General features: G+C 43.5%; 1 protein-coding gene across 1 annotated transcript in view; it reads left to right on the forward strand.

Moving 5' to 3' along the window:
* The first annotated feature begins 2,764 nt into the window (after nucleotides 1-2,764).
* Nucleotides 2,765-12,367, forward strand: part of VPS4B (vacuolar protein sorting 4 homolog B) — a 29,547-nt gene continuing 19,944 nt past the window's right edge. The window contains exons 1-2 of the mRNA XM_081079111.1: nucleotides 2,765-3,054; nucleotides 11,945-12,056. Coding sequence (XP_080935237.1) covers nucleotides 3,028-3,054; nucleotides 11,945-12,056 — 139 coding nt within the window. The 5' untranslated portion in view covers nucleotides 2,765-3,027. The remainder of the gene's footprint in view (nucleotides 3,055-11,944; nucleotides 12,057-12,367) is intronic.

The raw sequence follows: 12,367 nt of genomic DNA on the forward strand, positions 1-12,367 counted from the left end.
CAGTATCTAAAACAGCTTGGCACCTGGGGGTACTTAATATCTCAATGAATTCTTTTTTCACTAGCATGTATTTGTGTCTTCCACTAAGTTGTAGACTTGTAAATGGCAAAGGCCATATCTTATTCATCTTAGTTTCCTAATGCCTAGTAGACTCATGTTCAGTGGGTGTTCAGTGAACGTTTACGGATTGAATTAAAAGGTAAATTGGAGTCTGGTTGTGTCTCCAGGCAAAATCAAATTTATTTGATAGTCATTAAGGAACCAGTGACTTATTTTAAGTAGCTCAATTAAATGGTTTAATATTTACTAAGTGTCTATTATACACTAACACTCTAAGGACTGGAGTCCCTATAGTATTTTATCAGTAACTGGAAGGGGACTGAGGGATGCGAACGAACACTGGTAGATGCAGACAGAGAGAGGGCTTTGAGCTTTAAGCCTGGATGATAGAGATTTATTGATATCATTCCAAGAAGGAGAGAGCAGAGAAAAAAGTTTGAGGTAGAAGATAATTAAATTTATTTTAAATGTGTGGGAAATCCTGTGACTTTTAGAGATCTCAGGGAGTTAGCTATAAACGCTGGGCAAAGGACAGGATGGGCCTAGAGATCTAGATTCGAAGCCTTTTCTATTCTATTGATATCTGAAGCCCAAGAAGGGGGTAATATGAGCAGAGATGGAGTAATGCGGAAGAACAGGACATCAGACTCCAGGAAATTTTGCACACAGAGAGGAGTAAGAAGGGGAGACAGTGAAGGAGATAGAGAAAGAACATAGGATGCTAGACAAGTGAGATTTCTAGAACAGGGTAGTTGACAATACCAAATATGAAGGGGGGAAGTACTTCAATTCTTTAGGAGGTGCCAAATGATTGGAAAGAATTAGGCAGTGAGTGGGAAATAAAATGATGGAGTAATTAAATACCTATTCACTTTCCTTTGAGAAGCTTATGTGGAGAAGTAACAAACTTTCCTCTACCCTCAAGGTTCTTTTGGCTGGTCTACTAATCAAATAAACATGAGACAGATTTGCAAGAGAAAATATTCAAATTTAATGGATACAAATGTATGGGAACCACACATACATAAGAGAATCAGAGACCACACATGTATGAGAGGTTCAAAAATAGAAAGGGAACATGGGCTAGGAATGTATGAGCTAGGGATGATGTAAAGTTCCTTGGGGTCTTCAAAGGGTCATTGCAGGATGATAAGAAGAGTAGATGCATAGTAAATAGAAGTTTGGCTTACTAAATAGAAGATTCTTAGTAAATAGAAATATATAGGTCCAAAGAGGTTATCTCTGATAATCTCTTATTATGGGCAAGGCCCCTAATTCAAGTACTTCTAGGTAGTTAAGGGAGGGGCAGAAGTTTCTCTTGATCCTAAAGCTAAAGTTGCCTTTAGTTCAGAACAACCCGCATACCACAGAGGTACATCTTGGTGTGACTCCTTCTGAACACCCACAGTTAACTGTGAAAAGAAGAAGAAAAAGAAGATTGTGAATGAAAGCATTTGAAAGACTGAGGAAAGGTTTTATGTTAGTTCTGCCACTAACCCCTCACTTTATGATTTTTTTTTTTTAATTTTATTGGGGAAGGGGAACAGGACTTTATTGGGGGAACAGTGTGTACTTCCAGGACTTTTTTTTCCAAGTCAAGTTGTTGTCCTTTCAATCTTAGTTGTGGAGGTTGCCATTCAGCTTCAAGTTGTTGTCCTTTCAGTCTAAGTTGTGGAGGGCGCAGCTCAGCTCCAGGTCCAGTTATCATTGTTAGTTGCAGGGGGCACAGCCCACCATCCCTTGTGGTCGTCGAACCAGCAACCTTGCAGTTGAGAGGACGTGCTCCAACCAACTGAGCCATCCGGGAGCTCAGTGGCAGCTCAGCTCAAGGTGCCGTGTTCAATCTTTAGTTGCAGGGGGCACTGCCCACCATCTCTTGTGGGACTTGAGGAATTGAACCGGCAACCTTGTGGTTGAGAGCCCATTGGCCCATGTGGGAATCGAACCGGCAGCCTTTGGTGTTAGGAGCACGGAGCTCTAAACGCCTAAGACACCGGGTTGGCCCTCACTTTATGATGTTGTATAAAGCATTTAATCTCTCAAGCCATTAACCTTCCTTGTTATAACTGGTATAAACAGTATCTGATCTACCAGTTTCACAAGGCTTGTGTTCATGAGTCTGCATCCCCACCAGACTGTAAGCTCCTCCAGGGCAGCAGCCATACTTATCTCATATTAATATTTTCAAGGCCTTGTAGAGCGATGACAATAACCACTTGTAAAAACGCTTGTTGGATGAAGTGTGGAGTGTGAGCAATCACAAGTGCTAACACGTACTGAGATCTTAACGTTCACCAGTCACTGTGCTATGCGCCTACTCCGGGATGACTAGCATTCTTCACAACCCTGAAGCAGATCCTATAATCATCCTCATTTTACAGAGGAAACAATAAATGAGGCACAGTAACGGGCCCAACGTCCACAACTGGTGGGTCTTGGGCATGGGATGACTTTTTTCAATTCAAAAGCTTTAGAGCAACAGAGCATGGAGCCTGAGCCAATAATTCATCTTAAAATATAAGACACCCAGAAAAAGAAGAGGCTCAAGGTGGCCTCCCTGCCCTTCCGCCAGAGCCACAGGGCACCTGCGTCCAACCTAACTTCCGCCAGTCCTCGATGGGCTTCAGGGACACCTCTCCCAGCCTCGCGATACCCCGGGCTGAGACGAGATCCGGATGGCTAGGGACTGGGTAGCGCGCGTGCTGATGACGTAGGCGGAAGTGCTGAGGCCAGAGGCGGGACTTGAGCCCGGAGGGGGCCTGGGATTGCGGAAGTGTTGTGAGGAGGGTCTGGCCGCTCTTGGAACGCAGTGTTATTTTGGAACAAGTTCCGGAAGAGAGGCTGCTGCTTGGGGTCGCAGAGCCCCCAGCCTGCGCACGTTTGGGGCTACGCCAGGCGCGACTCGCCGTCGCCGCTGTTGGTCCTTTTCCCTCGTTCCTCTGCAGGGAACCGCGTCGGAGATCCGCCATGGCATCCCCTCCGTCCAACCTCCAGGTATCACGGCTCTCCCTCCTCCGGGAGAGCCCGAGCCGAGGGGAGGCGCGGGGCGGGCGATGGGGAGGAGGGAGGAAGCGGCCGCGCCCCTGACGCGGGGCGGAGGAGGGCGGCGCCCCGGCCCAGCCGACGGTGGCGAAGCCCAGGGTGTTCCCGCGGCCTTCGGGGTCTCCCAGGCCCCTTGGCTTTGTGAGACGCTTGACGTTTGCCGAAGCTTCCTTTCTTTCTTAACACCAGCCGAGTGTGAACAGACGCTGGAGTGTGAGGGAGGCTGGGCGGGACGCGCCGTTCGGCGGGGCCCCGGGCCGGTCGCACTCAGGGTCCTGGACCTCAGTTTCCCAGGCCGGTCCGCGGAGCCCTTCTCGAGCTGCCAGGTGAACAGAGACGTGAGAGCAGCCCTGGGACAGAAGCCTCCCCGAATTCATTGATCAGAGGAGTTGATGTGCACTCCCCTGTGGCTCCCAAAGCGTGGTACATGTAAGCTCGGGAGTGTTGTCAAATTACTGTGTGCCCCCCCCTCACCGCAGTGAGCTCGGTGTTTGTACATCCATCACGGCAGCCTCGTTTTATACTTAATCATTACACCTCTGTGGAATGGGCCTGGAGAAATTTCCGAAAGCGGCTTCCAGCCTCCGAATGGACCTGGGGTGTCAGTGGGGTTCAGGACGTGGACTTGGCCTCGGGGACACCCAGTCCCCGGGGTCAGTTTGGGACCACAGACTAGAAAGGAATACCTGTGTGGAACCCTTGTCTGCATCTTGCAATAGTTCGTTACGATGCGTTTATTGAGTGCCTGGTACACGCACCAAGGGTAAGGCAGGACCTGCTTAGCCCGGGATCATCGATCCTGAAGGAAGAGCTCTGAAAGTACTCATTTAAACAGAGACCAAACATTTCACAAAAATGAGTGAAAGGGAAAGGGACTTGCTTGGAACTTGGATTTTGAAAATCCACCCAAAAGATGATGAAAATGAATGTGTATAATCTTTCACAAAATATGAAAATTGCAACTGTGACTTATTTTCTTACGACAATGAATAAGTTGTGTGTTGGGTCATGTCTCTTTTCCAACAAGATTTCATTAAACTAATACAACAATTTTAATGATAGTGTTTTTTTTTTTTTTTTTTGTAGCCCCATTCAGAAAGGGTCTTTTGATAAATGTACTTGGAAAAAAAATATTGGTCACTTGATAAAAGTATTGTTCCTTTGTGTATGAAAGGTGACTTCTTTTGAAATGCCCATCTTGTCATCATTCTTGTTGGTCTGTCAGTTGACTAATTTTATTCCACCAGCTCTTCATTTGTCAAACATTGTATGTGATTTGGGCACTCAGCAATATAATTTTCATCCAGTTATTGATAACATTTTTCTTTTGGAAGATTTTCAGTTCGTTCTGTAATCAGTTTGTATCATATTTGAATTGGATTGTTGGACAGTCTTCAGTGAATCAGCTACAGATTGATCCATATAAAAGGCATAGTTGCTAATGTTTACAGGCAGAGATACTGCGTTATAATTCTAGCAGTGGTTAGTTCACAGGTGTACGTTCTCATTCAACCTTTTCAACCTTCTAACCTAGGAAAATTGGATGAAAAAGACTCCAGTAACAAATAACTGTCCCACCAAACAAGGCAAAAAAAATTCCTATAGCCAGATGCTTCTAATCTAATAAAGGAAAACCAAAATTATAGAATAGTGTAATAAATGCTGTAGTAGAATTAGAGGTTAGTATGGAACGGCAGAAAGGAAGGGCATACATATCTAACTCTTCAAGGATAAAGGAGAAATGTTCCACAGAGAAGGTGATTGTGAGCTTAGATGAAGTGAGAGGTACTGACATCTACCTTGTGTTTGATGTGATCTCATTTAATCCTCAAAAAACTGTAAAAGGTGAAATTTATTCCGACTTCTCAGTATAAGAAAGTGATGCTTGTTAAGGTTAGATATTCCCAAAGATGGACAGTTAATTAATGTTGAAGATACTCTTGAGTCCAGGTCTGTCTGCTTACAGGTTTGTACTTGTCTCACTACAAAATTCCGCTTCCTTGGACAAGAAAGTGGGATCCATTCCCGGTAGAGAAAAACAACATATGCCTCAGTCTAGAAGTGTAATAAACCTTGATTGGAGAGGGTCGGGAATAATTGCAAGTAATGCAGGATGCATAGAACTCAGAAGTTTACTCAGTCCTAAATATGTTTTTGAGTGTCTACTGTGCCATACATTTTGCAAAGTCTCGGGGAATCGGCAAAGAAATTACCAGCCCTGACTTCCAAGGGCTTATATTTTGATTATTCACAAGTAAAGTGACTAATAGGATCCTGTGTGATCGTTGGAAGTATGTCCAAGAGGCTGTGGAAATCTAGAGGAAGCACAGGAATAGGCCACCTGTGGGTGTTGGGAAGGGCTTTCCAGCAGGAAGACCATGACAGCCGAGCCTTGGAGAAGCCGGAGCTTTACAGGAAGATAGTGGGGTCAGGTCTTCCAGGTGGAGAGTATACTCTGAGGCTTGAAGTCTGAGTTATCTGGGTTGTCCCCATAGTTTGGTAGGACTGGAGCTGAGTGTGCAAGGTGATAGTATGAGCCTACTCAGGCCATGTCACCAGGAAAGGTGTGTGCCACACATAGGTGATTGGTTCTCATCCTGCTCCAGATGGGGAGTCGTAGATGGTAATATGCTCAGGTTATTGTGTTAGAACAACCTATCATGCGTACAGGAGACAACTTGACTTGTAGCAAGCCTGGAAGCAGGGGGACCACTTGGGCAGGGTTCCGTGTGATGGGACATAGTGAGGGCCAAAGTAGAATAAAGAAGAAAGGATTGATGAAACAGAAATTGAAGAGGAAGAATAGTCAGATTTGGATCTACATTTAGAAAGTGAGGGAGGAGGGGCAGTCTGGGTTTTCTTGTAGATTCCTAGATTGGATATCTGAGTGGGTGGGAATTGCTTCTGGGATTACAAGAGGAAGGTCATATTTGGGGCCAGGATGGGGACAATCGAGAGGAAATGGCCAGTGAGTAATTGGATACATGTGTGTAGAACTAGAGAGAGAGAGTTGGGCTGGAAATGAGGCTCTGGGAGTTATTAGCATACAGATGGTAGCAGAGGTTGTGGGCATCTTGGAGAATTTATAGAACAGGGAAAAACAGGGACCAACGTAGCATATCATTTTTATATTCTGTGGAATATCGACATTTAAGAAGAGAGAGAAGGGAGCTGGAAAAAGAATCGTTACAGAGTCAAGAGTAAAACCAGGAGAGAATGGTGCCATGAGGGACAAAAGAGGAGGCCCCGATGACGTACGTGTCTGTTATGAGGGTTAAATTCTGCTATGTAGAGGGAGTTAGGTAAGTGAGAGACTTGGGAGTCAGGGAGCAGGGAGCATTGTTACGGGTGGAATCAAGAAACTGAGATGAACTTGGGGTTCTCTTTGGGACTTTGCTGTGGAGATGAAAGGGGAGTAAGATGGTAGCTAGAGGGAACCTATGAACTGAGGAGAATTATTGCGTTTTAGTTTGTGTTTTGAAAATATGTGTCTAAGGTATGATGTACGTACAGTTTTATGCTAAAGAAGGAAGGCCTCAACAAAAAGGGAAAGGTTTAGTAGGGAGAACAGTCGAGTGGCATATGATTGATGGAATAAATGTCGCGGGAAGAAGGTTGGGATGGGTTCCAGAGCCCAGGGAAAAGAATTAGCCTTGACAGGCAGTCTGGGACGTCTTTCCTCCTGAAAAAGGTGATTCTAGAATTAACCCAGTTTCCCAGGGTTTTCTGGTGTGGATATGTCATGGTCTCCTAATCTGAAAAGGACAGTCCCAGACGCTCCCAACCTTTATACTTCCATATTGATCACTGGATCCTGACTCATCCTGGGGTAATATATTCATTCAGTCTTGTGCCAGCCTCTGTGCACGACTCTAGAATATAAAAAAGTGAACTCAATAGACATAACTCCCTTCCTCTTCAAGTTTATGTTCTAATGGGAGAGGACAGGCAAAAATAGAACAAAACCCACACGAACAGAAGCAAGGCCCTGGAAGGATTAGAAACAGAAGAGTGATGTGTTTTAAAATTGAATAAATTTGGGAGTCATCAGCATAAAGATAATCAGCTGAAATTGTCAAAAACAGATTACATAGGGAAGGACTAACCGTAAAGAAGTGAGCCCGTGGCCAAACCCTGAGGAACCCTCGTATTTCAGCATTGTGGACCAGAGGAAGAGTCAGCAAAGCCGACTGAGCAGGAGCCATCAGAAGGGGGAGGAGAATTGAAAGGTGGTGCTTCGGAGATTTTGTAGAATGTTGTCAAGAGATCAGGATTGGAATGGAGCTGGCCTTTGGGTCTGGCATCGTAGAGAACCTTGCCATGAGCAGTTGTGTTGATGTGATAAAGGTCAGAAGCCTAGATGGGCAGAGCTAAAGGGTAAGTGGGAAAAAAGGAACCGGAAAGAGTAGAGGATGCTCTGCTGAGATTTTGGCTCCAAAAGGTAGCAGAGACACAGAACTAAGCTGAAGGGGGTTTTAGTGCCAAAGGATTTCTAAAGGAGGGCTATTAGTATGCCGATGGAAATGTCCAGTGGCAAGAAATTGTTCTTAGAGATGACAAGTGGAATAACCAAAAGGAAGATTTTGATAAAGTGATAGGGGATTTTTTCCCCCCATTTGTTCAACAATTTTATCGAGTACCCATTGTGTGGCAGGCACTATTCTAGGCTCTGGGGATAAAACAGTGCTCCAGGTGAAGTCCCTGTCCTCGTGGAGCTTACCTTTATGTTAAAGGATATAGGCAGTGAGCGAGTATACAGGGAAACATAGCGATAAACACAGTGGTGGGATAAGAGTGCAGAGGTGCGGGGAGAGCCGGAAGCAGGGGTGGGGTGTGCCTTTGCAATAGGAGACGAGGGCGGGCCTCTCTGAGGACTTGCCATTTGAACGGTGACTGAAAAGGAGACCCCCGTGTCCTCCTGGGGGAAGGGCCTGTAGGCAGAGGGATCCCCAGTGCTCAGGCTGCCGGAGTGAAGGAGGACTGAGCGTTTCACGTGAGACGTGAGACCCAGATGCAGCCAGGGCCCAGGTCATTGAAGGCCTTGTAGATCGTGACCCAGCATTTGGGTTTGCTTGTTTGTGGGGGAAGCCATCAAGGGGGCCTGTCCCTGGCTGTTGTCTGGACTGTAGGATGGCAGGTGTGGAAGCAGGCCGACAACGGAGGAGACGAGGCAGTAGTTTTGACAAATTGACAGTGGACTGAACTAGGACGGTCGCGAGGGAAATGGTCAGGATTATGTTCTGAAAGAATTATTAGCGTTCCCAAACCATGCAAGACAGTGTCATTTCAAAAGAAAAATGCTAACAAACAAGGGTAAAGTGGGGCCTTCAGCGGGGGGAAAACAGGCATCTCCTCAAACCATCATCTTTGGTTAAAGGTTTAACATGCGCTGTCCAGTACAGTAACTATCTGAGGCTATTTCAATTTAGTTTTTACTTAAAGGAAATTTAAAAGTCACGCTAACCACAAGTGCTCAGAAGCCATGCGTTGCTAGTGGCTCGCATATTGGTCAGTGCAGGTACAGACATGCCCATCGTCAGGGAAAGCTGATTGAAAGTTTCTGCGGCCATATTTGGAGCTAGGGTAGTAAATACGGACTGTAAGCGTTTTACTTGAACAAAGCTCACAAATGCCAGCGTAGTGCCTACGTAAAAGAGGGCTGACTGCGAATGAGGGGATTGCGTGGCCGGAGAGGTGAGTGGCACAGCAATTCAAAATCATGAGAAGAAAATACCAGCCAGACTAAGGAAGAACTTATTTCCGCTGCATGGGCACCACTGAGCCTTCCGGGTGCGTCTTTATATGAGCAGGCGCACTGACCCCCTGGTGACCGTGTGACACCACCCTTCACATCCTGCCCCGCTAACCAACCTCCAATTTAGCTTTAAGTTCTGGCTGTTTGAACGGGGAAACACGTAACGTCTACGTTGTATCCATTTTAAAGCACACAATGGATTTCTCTTCCCTCCTGCTACTCCACAGGGTGCCCGGTGCCTCAGTAAAGGCCTGTGCGTCCCAGTTACAGCCCGTCCGTGTGCAGTCCGTGAGAAAGTGCTTCAAACTCGAATGCTCTCACATGGCAGTGTTGGTTTTACAATTGTTTCAGTAATTTTTCTTACCTTATTGTATGCTTACTTTTTTTTATTGGGGAAGGGGAACAGGACTTTATTGGGGAACAGTGTGTACTTCCAGGACTTTTTTTTTTCCCCAAGTCAAGTTATTGTCCTTTCAGTCTTAGTTGTGGAGGGCACAGCTCAGCTCCAGGTCCAGTTGCCCTTGCTAGTTGCAGGGGGCACAGCCCACCATCCCTTGCGGGACTCGAGGAATCGAACTGGCAACCTTGTGGTTGAGAGCCCACTGGCCCATGTGGGAATCGAACCGGCAGCCTTCGGAGTTAGGAGCCGGCCCCTATGCTTTTAATACAGCATAACCATGACCTTTTTTTCCTACCGACTCTTATTTCTGTTGAATACAGTTTTACCACTTAACTTAATCTGGTTGGAATGTTTTAATAAACCGTGCTTGTCCTTTATTTGTGGGTGTGTATTTTTAAAAATTAAATAGTTTTAGTGAAGAATTGATTTTGAGATCATTGTAGATTCGCACGCCGCTGTGGGAACTAACACAGAGATCCGGGGTCCTCTTTCCCGTCACCTCGCGTGGTTGCATCCTGTGAACTGGATGGAGCACAGGAGCACAGCCAGGGTGTTCACACTGATACCTTCTACCAGATGTGTTCAGCTCTTCCCAGCTCTACTTGTACTTGTGTGTTGTGCGTGTAGAGCTCTGTCACGTGCATGTTCATGTACCCTCCACTACAGTCAGGTACAGCATAGGTCTATCCACAGAGATCCCTCCGTTGCCCTTTTATTTACCACTTATTTACCTCTTTCTCCCACCCCACCCACCCCAGCCACCCCACCGTCCTTGTCTCCTGCCGTTATTACTGTTTTCCATCTCTGGTTTTGTCTTTGTGAAAAGGTTACATGAATAGAATTATAAAGTATTTGACCTTTTGGATTGGTCCTCATTAGCGTGATGCCCTCAAGGTTTATCTAAGTTGTGTGGATCAGTAGTCCGTTGCTTTTTGTTACTGAGTAGTACTCGGCGGTGTGGGTGTGCCACAGTTGGCTTGTCATGCAGTCGCTGATGGACATCTGGCACATTCATGTACAAGTTTGTGAACGTAAGTCTTCATTTCTCTGGGAGAAATGCATTGGCTGGTTCATATGATAGTTGCATGTTTAGGTTTGTAAAAAACAAACCAGTTTCCAGAGTGACCGTACCATTTTACATCCTACCTGTAACATAAGAGTGACCATTTCTGTGTCTCCTCACCACCCTTTGGTATTCTCACTATTTTTTATTTTAGCCTATCTGATAGATGAGTAGTGATACCACATTGTGGTTTTAATTTGCATTTCCCTGATGACAGATAACGTGGAGTAACTTCATGTGCATATTTGCAGTCTGTATATCCTCTTTGGTAAAATGTCTGTTCATGTGTTTAGCCCATTTTCTACTTGGATTCTTTTTTAACTGTTGAGTTTTCAGAGTTCTCTACATATTCCAGATACTGTGTTTTTTTCTGGATATGTGGTTTGCAAATATTTCTGCCAGTCTGTAGTTTCTTTTCATCCTTTTAACAGGATCTTTTTAGACCAAAAGCTTTGGAGTTTGATGAGTTCCAATTTATCAATTTTCCTTTTATATATTGTGCTTTTGATGTCAAGTGTAAGAACTAAGATTCTATAGTTTTACCTGTTATATTTAAGTCCGTAATGCATTTTGTACGAAGTATGAGGTTTAGATTGAGGTTCTACGTCTCTCTCTCTCCCTTTAAAAATTTTTTTTTTGTGATTATGGATATCCTGTTGTTCCCACACCATTTCTTTAAAAGCCTATCGTTCCACTATTTACTTTCTTTTTCATCTTTGTCAAAAATCAGTTGGACGTATCTGTATGGATTTATTTCTGGGAGTTTTCTTTAAAAATACTTCAAAAGTAGTCTATGTTCATTGTGAGTCCATGTTCATGTGAACATTTTTAAAAGAAGTGAAAAAGGAGAAAGTGAAAAAATTAAGTCTTATCAAAGAATAAGCTCTGTTAAATTTCCTTCCCATCCTTTTCCTGTGGTTGTTTTTTTCTTGTTTCAAATAGTGGTTGAACTCGTGCTACATGTAAAAATTGTATCTTACTTTTGAAAGACTTCCATTATAAACACTTCCATATTATTACAGATGTTTTTAAACATTATTTTAACGATCCTATAATATTCCATTGTGTGACATCTTTTTGTTGTTTAAAATTTTAAGTTACCAAGTTTGTTATTTTTAAAAAGATCCTCTAGTTACTGTCTACTCATTAAACCTTTTAGTTAATTAATGGGTTAAAAGATTGGGGTATTTTTCTGATTCTCGATGTTTCATTGCCCCATTGCTTCTAAAGGAGTTTTACTTCATTTACATTTTACTGTTGTTATGTTTTAGATAGAACAGCATTTGATTCTGAGAATTTCCCTAAATGCTTTATAACTTGAATTTTCAGATTATTTGATTATTCCATACTAGTCCTAAGCTTCACTTTTGTTGAGTAAAAATTATGTGAGAATCTTAGCCATTGGTACCAGATAAAGTTGTATTCAGATAGCATTTACCCATATGACAAATTTAATTTGCATTTTACAAATAGTTATAATAAAATGCTATTGTGATTTAGAAAAAAAAGATGGATTTGTTTTAAGGTTAATTTTATTTATAAAAAATTTTCCACATGATTATTTACTTCAAACTTACACTTATGCTTTGATTTTGATGGTATGATTTTGCCTGTCTTCAAACAGAAAGCGATAGACCTCGCTAGCAAAGCAGCCCAGGAGGACAAAGCTGGGAACTATGAGGAAGCCCTTCAACTCTACCAACATGCTGTGCAGTATTTTCTCCATGTAGTTAAATGTAAGGCCATAGATTGCTTTTTATTTAAAAGTACTAAAAGGAAAAATTACTCTGTTTCATTTACAAAAATTGAAGTATGATGCCAGAAAATTCTGAACCATCAATTTGAAAAATCAAAATCCCATTAGCTTTCTAGTGCTCAGCTAACGAATGTACACAGCTAAGGTGTTACAGCTAAGGTTATCACTTCGCATACCTGAACGTATTAAAATGTCATAGTCAATAAAATAAGGTTTTATTTTATTGGTCATATACTCAGATTATCTGAACCCACTCATTTTCTAAGCATTTATTTGAAAATACTGTTTTTG

Source organism: Rhinolophus hipposideros, assembly GCF_964194185.1.
Source record: "Rhinolophus hipposideros genome assembly, chromosome: 17".
NCBI lineage: Eukaryota > Metazoa > Chordata > Mammalia > Chiroptera > Rhinolophidae > Rhinolophus > Rhinolophus hipposideros.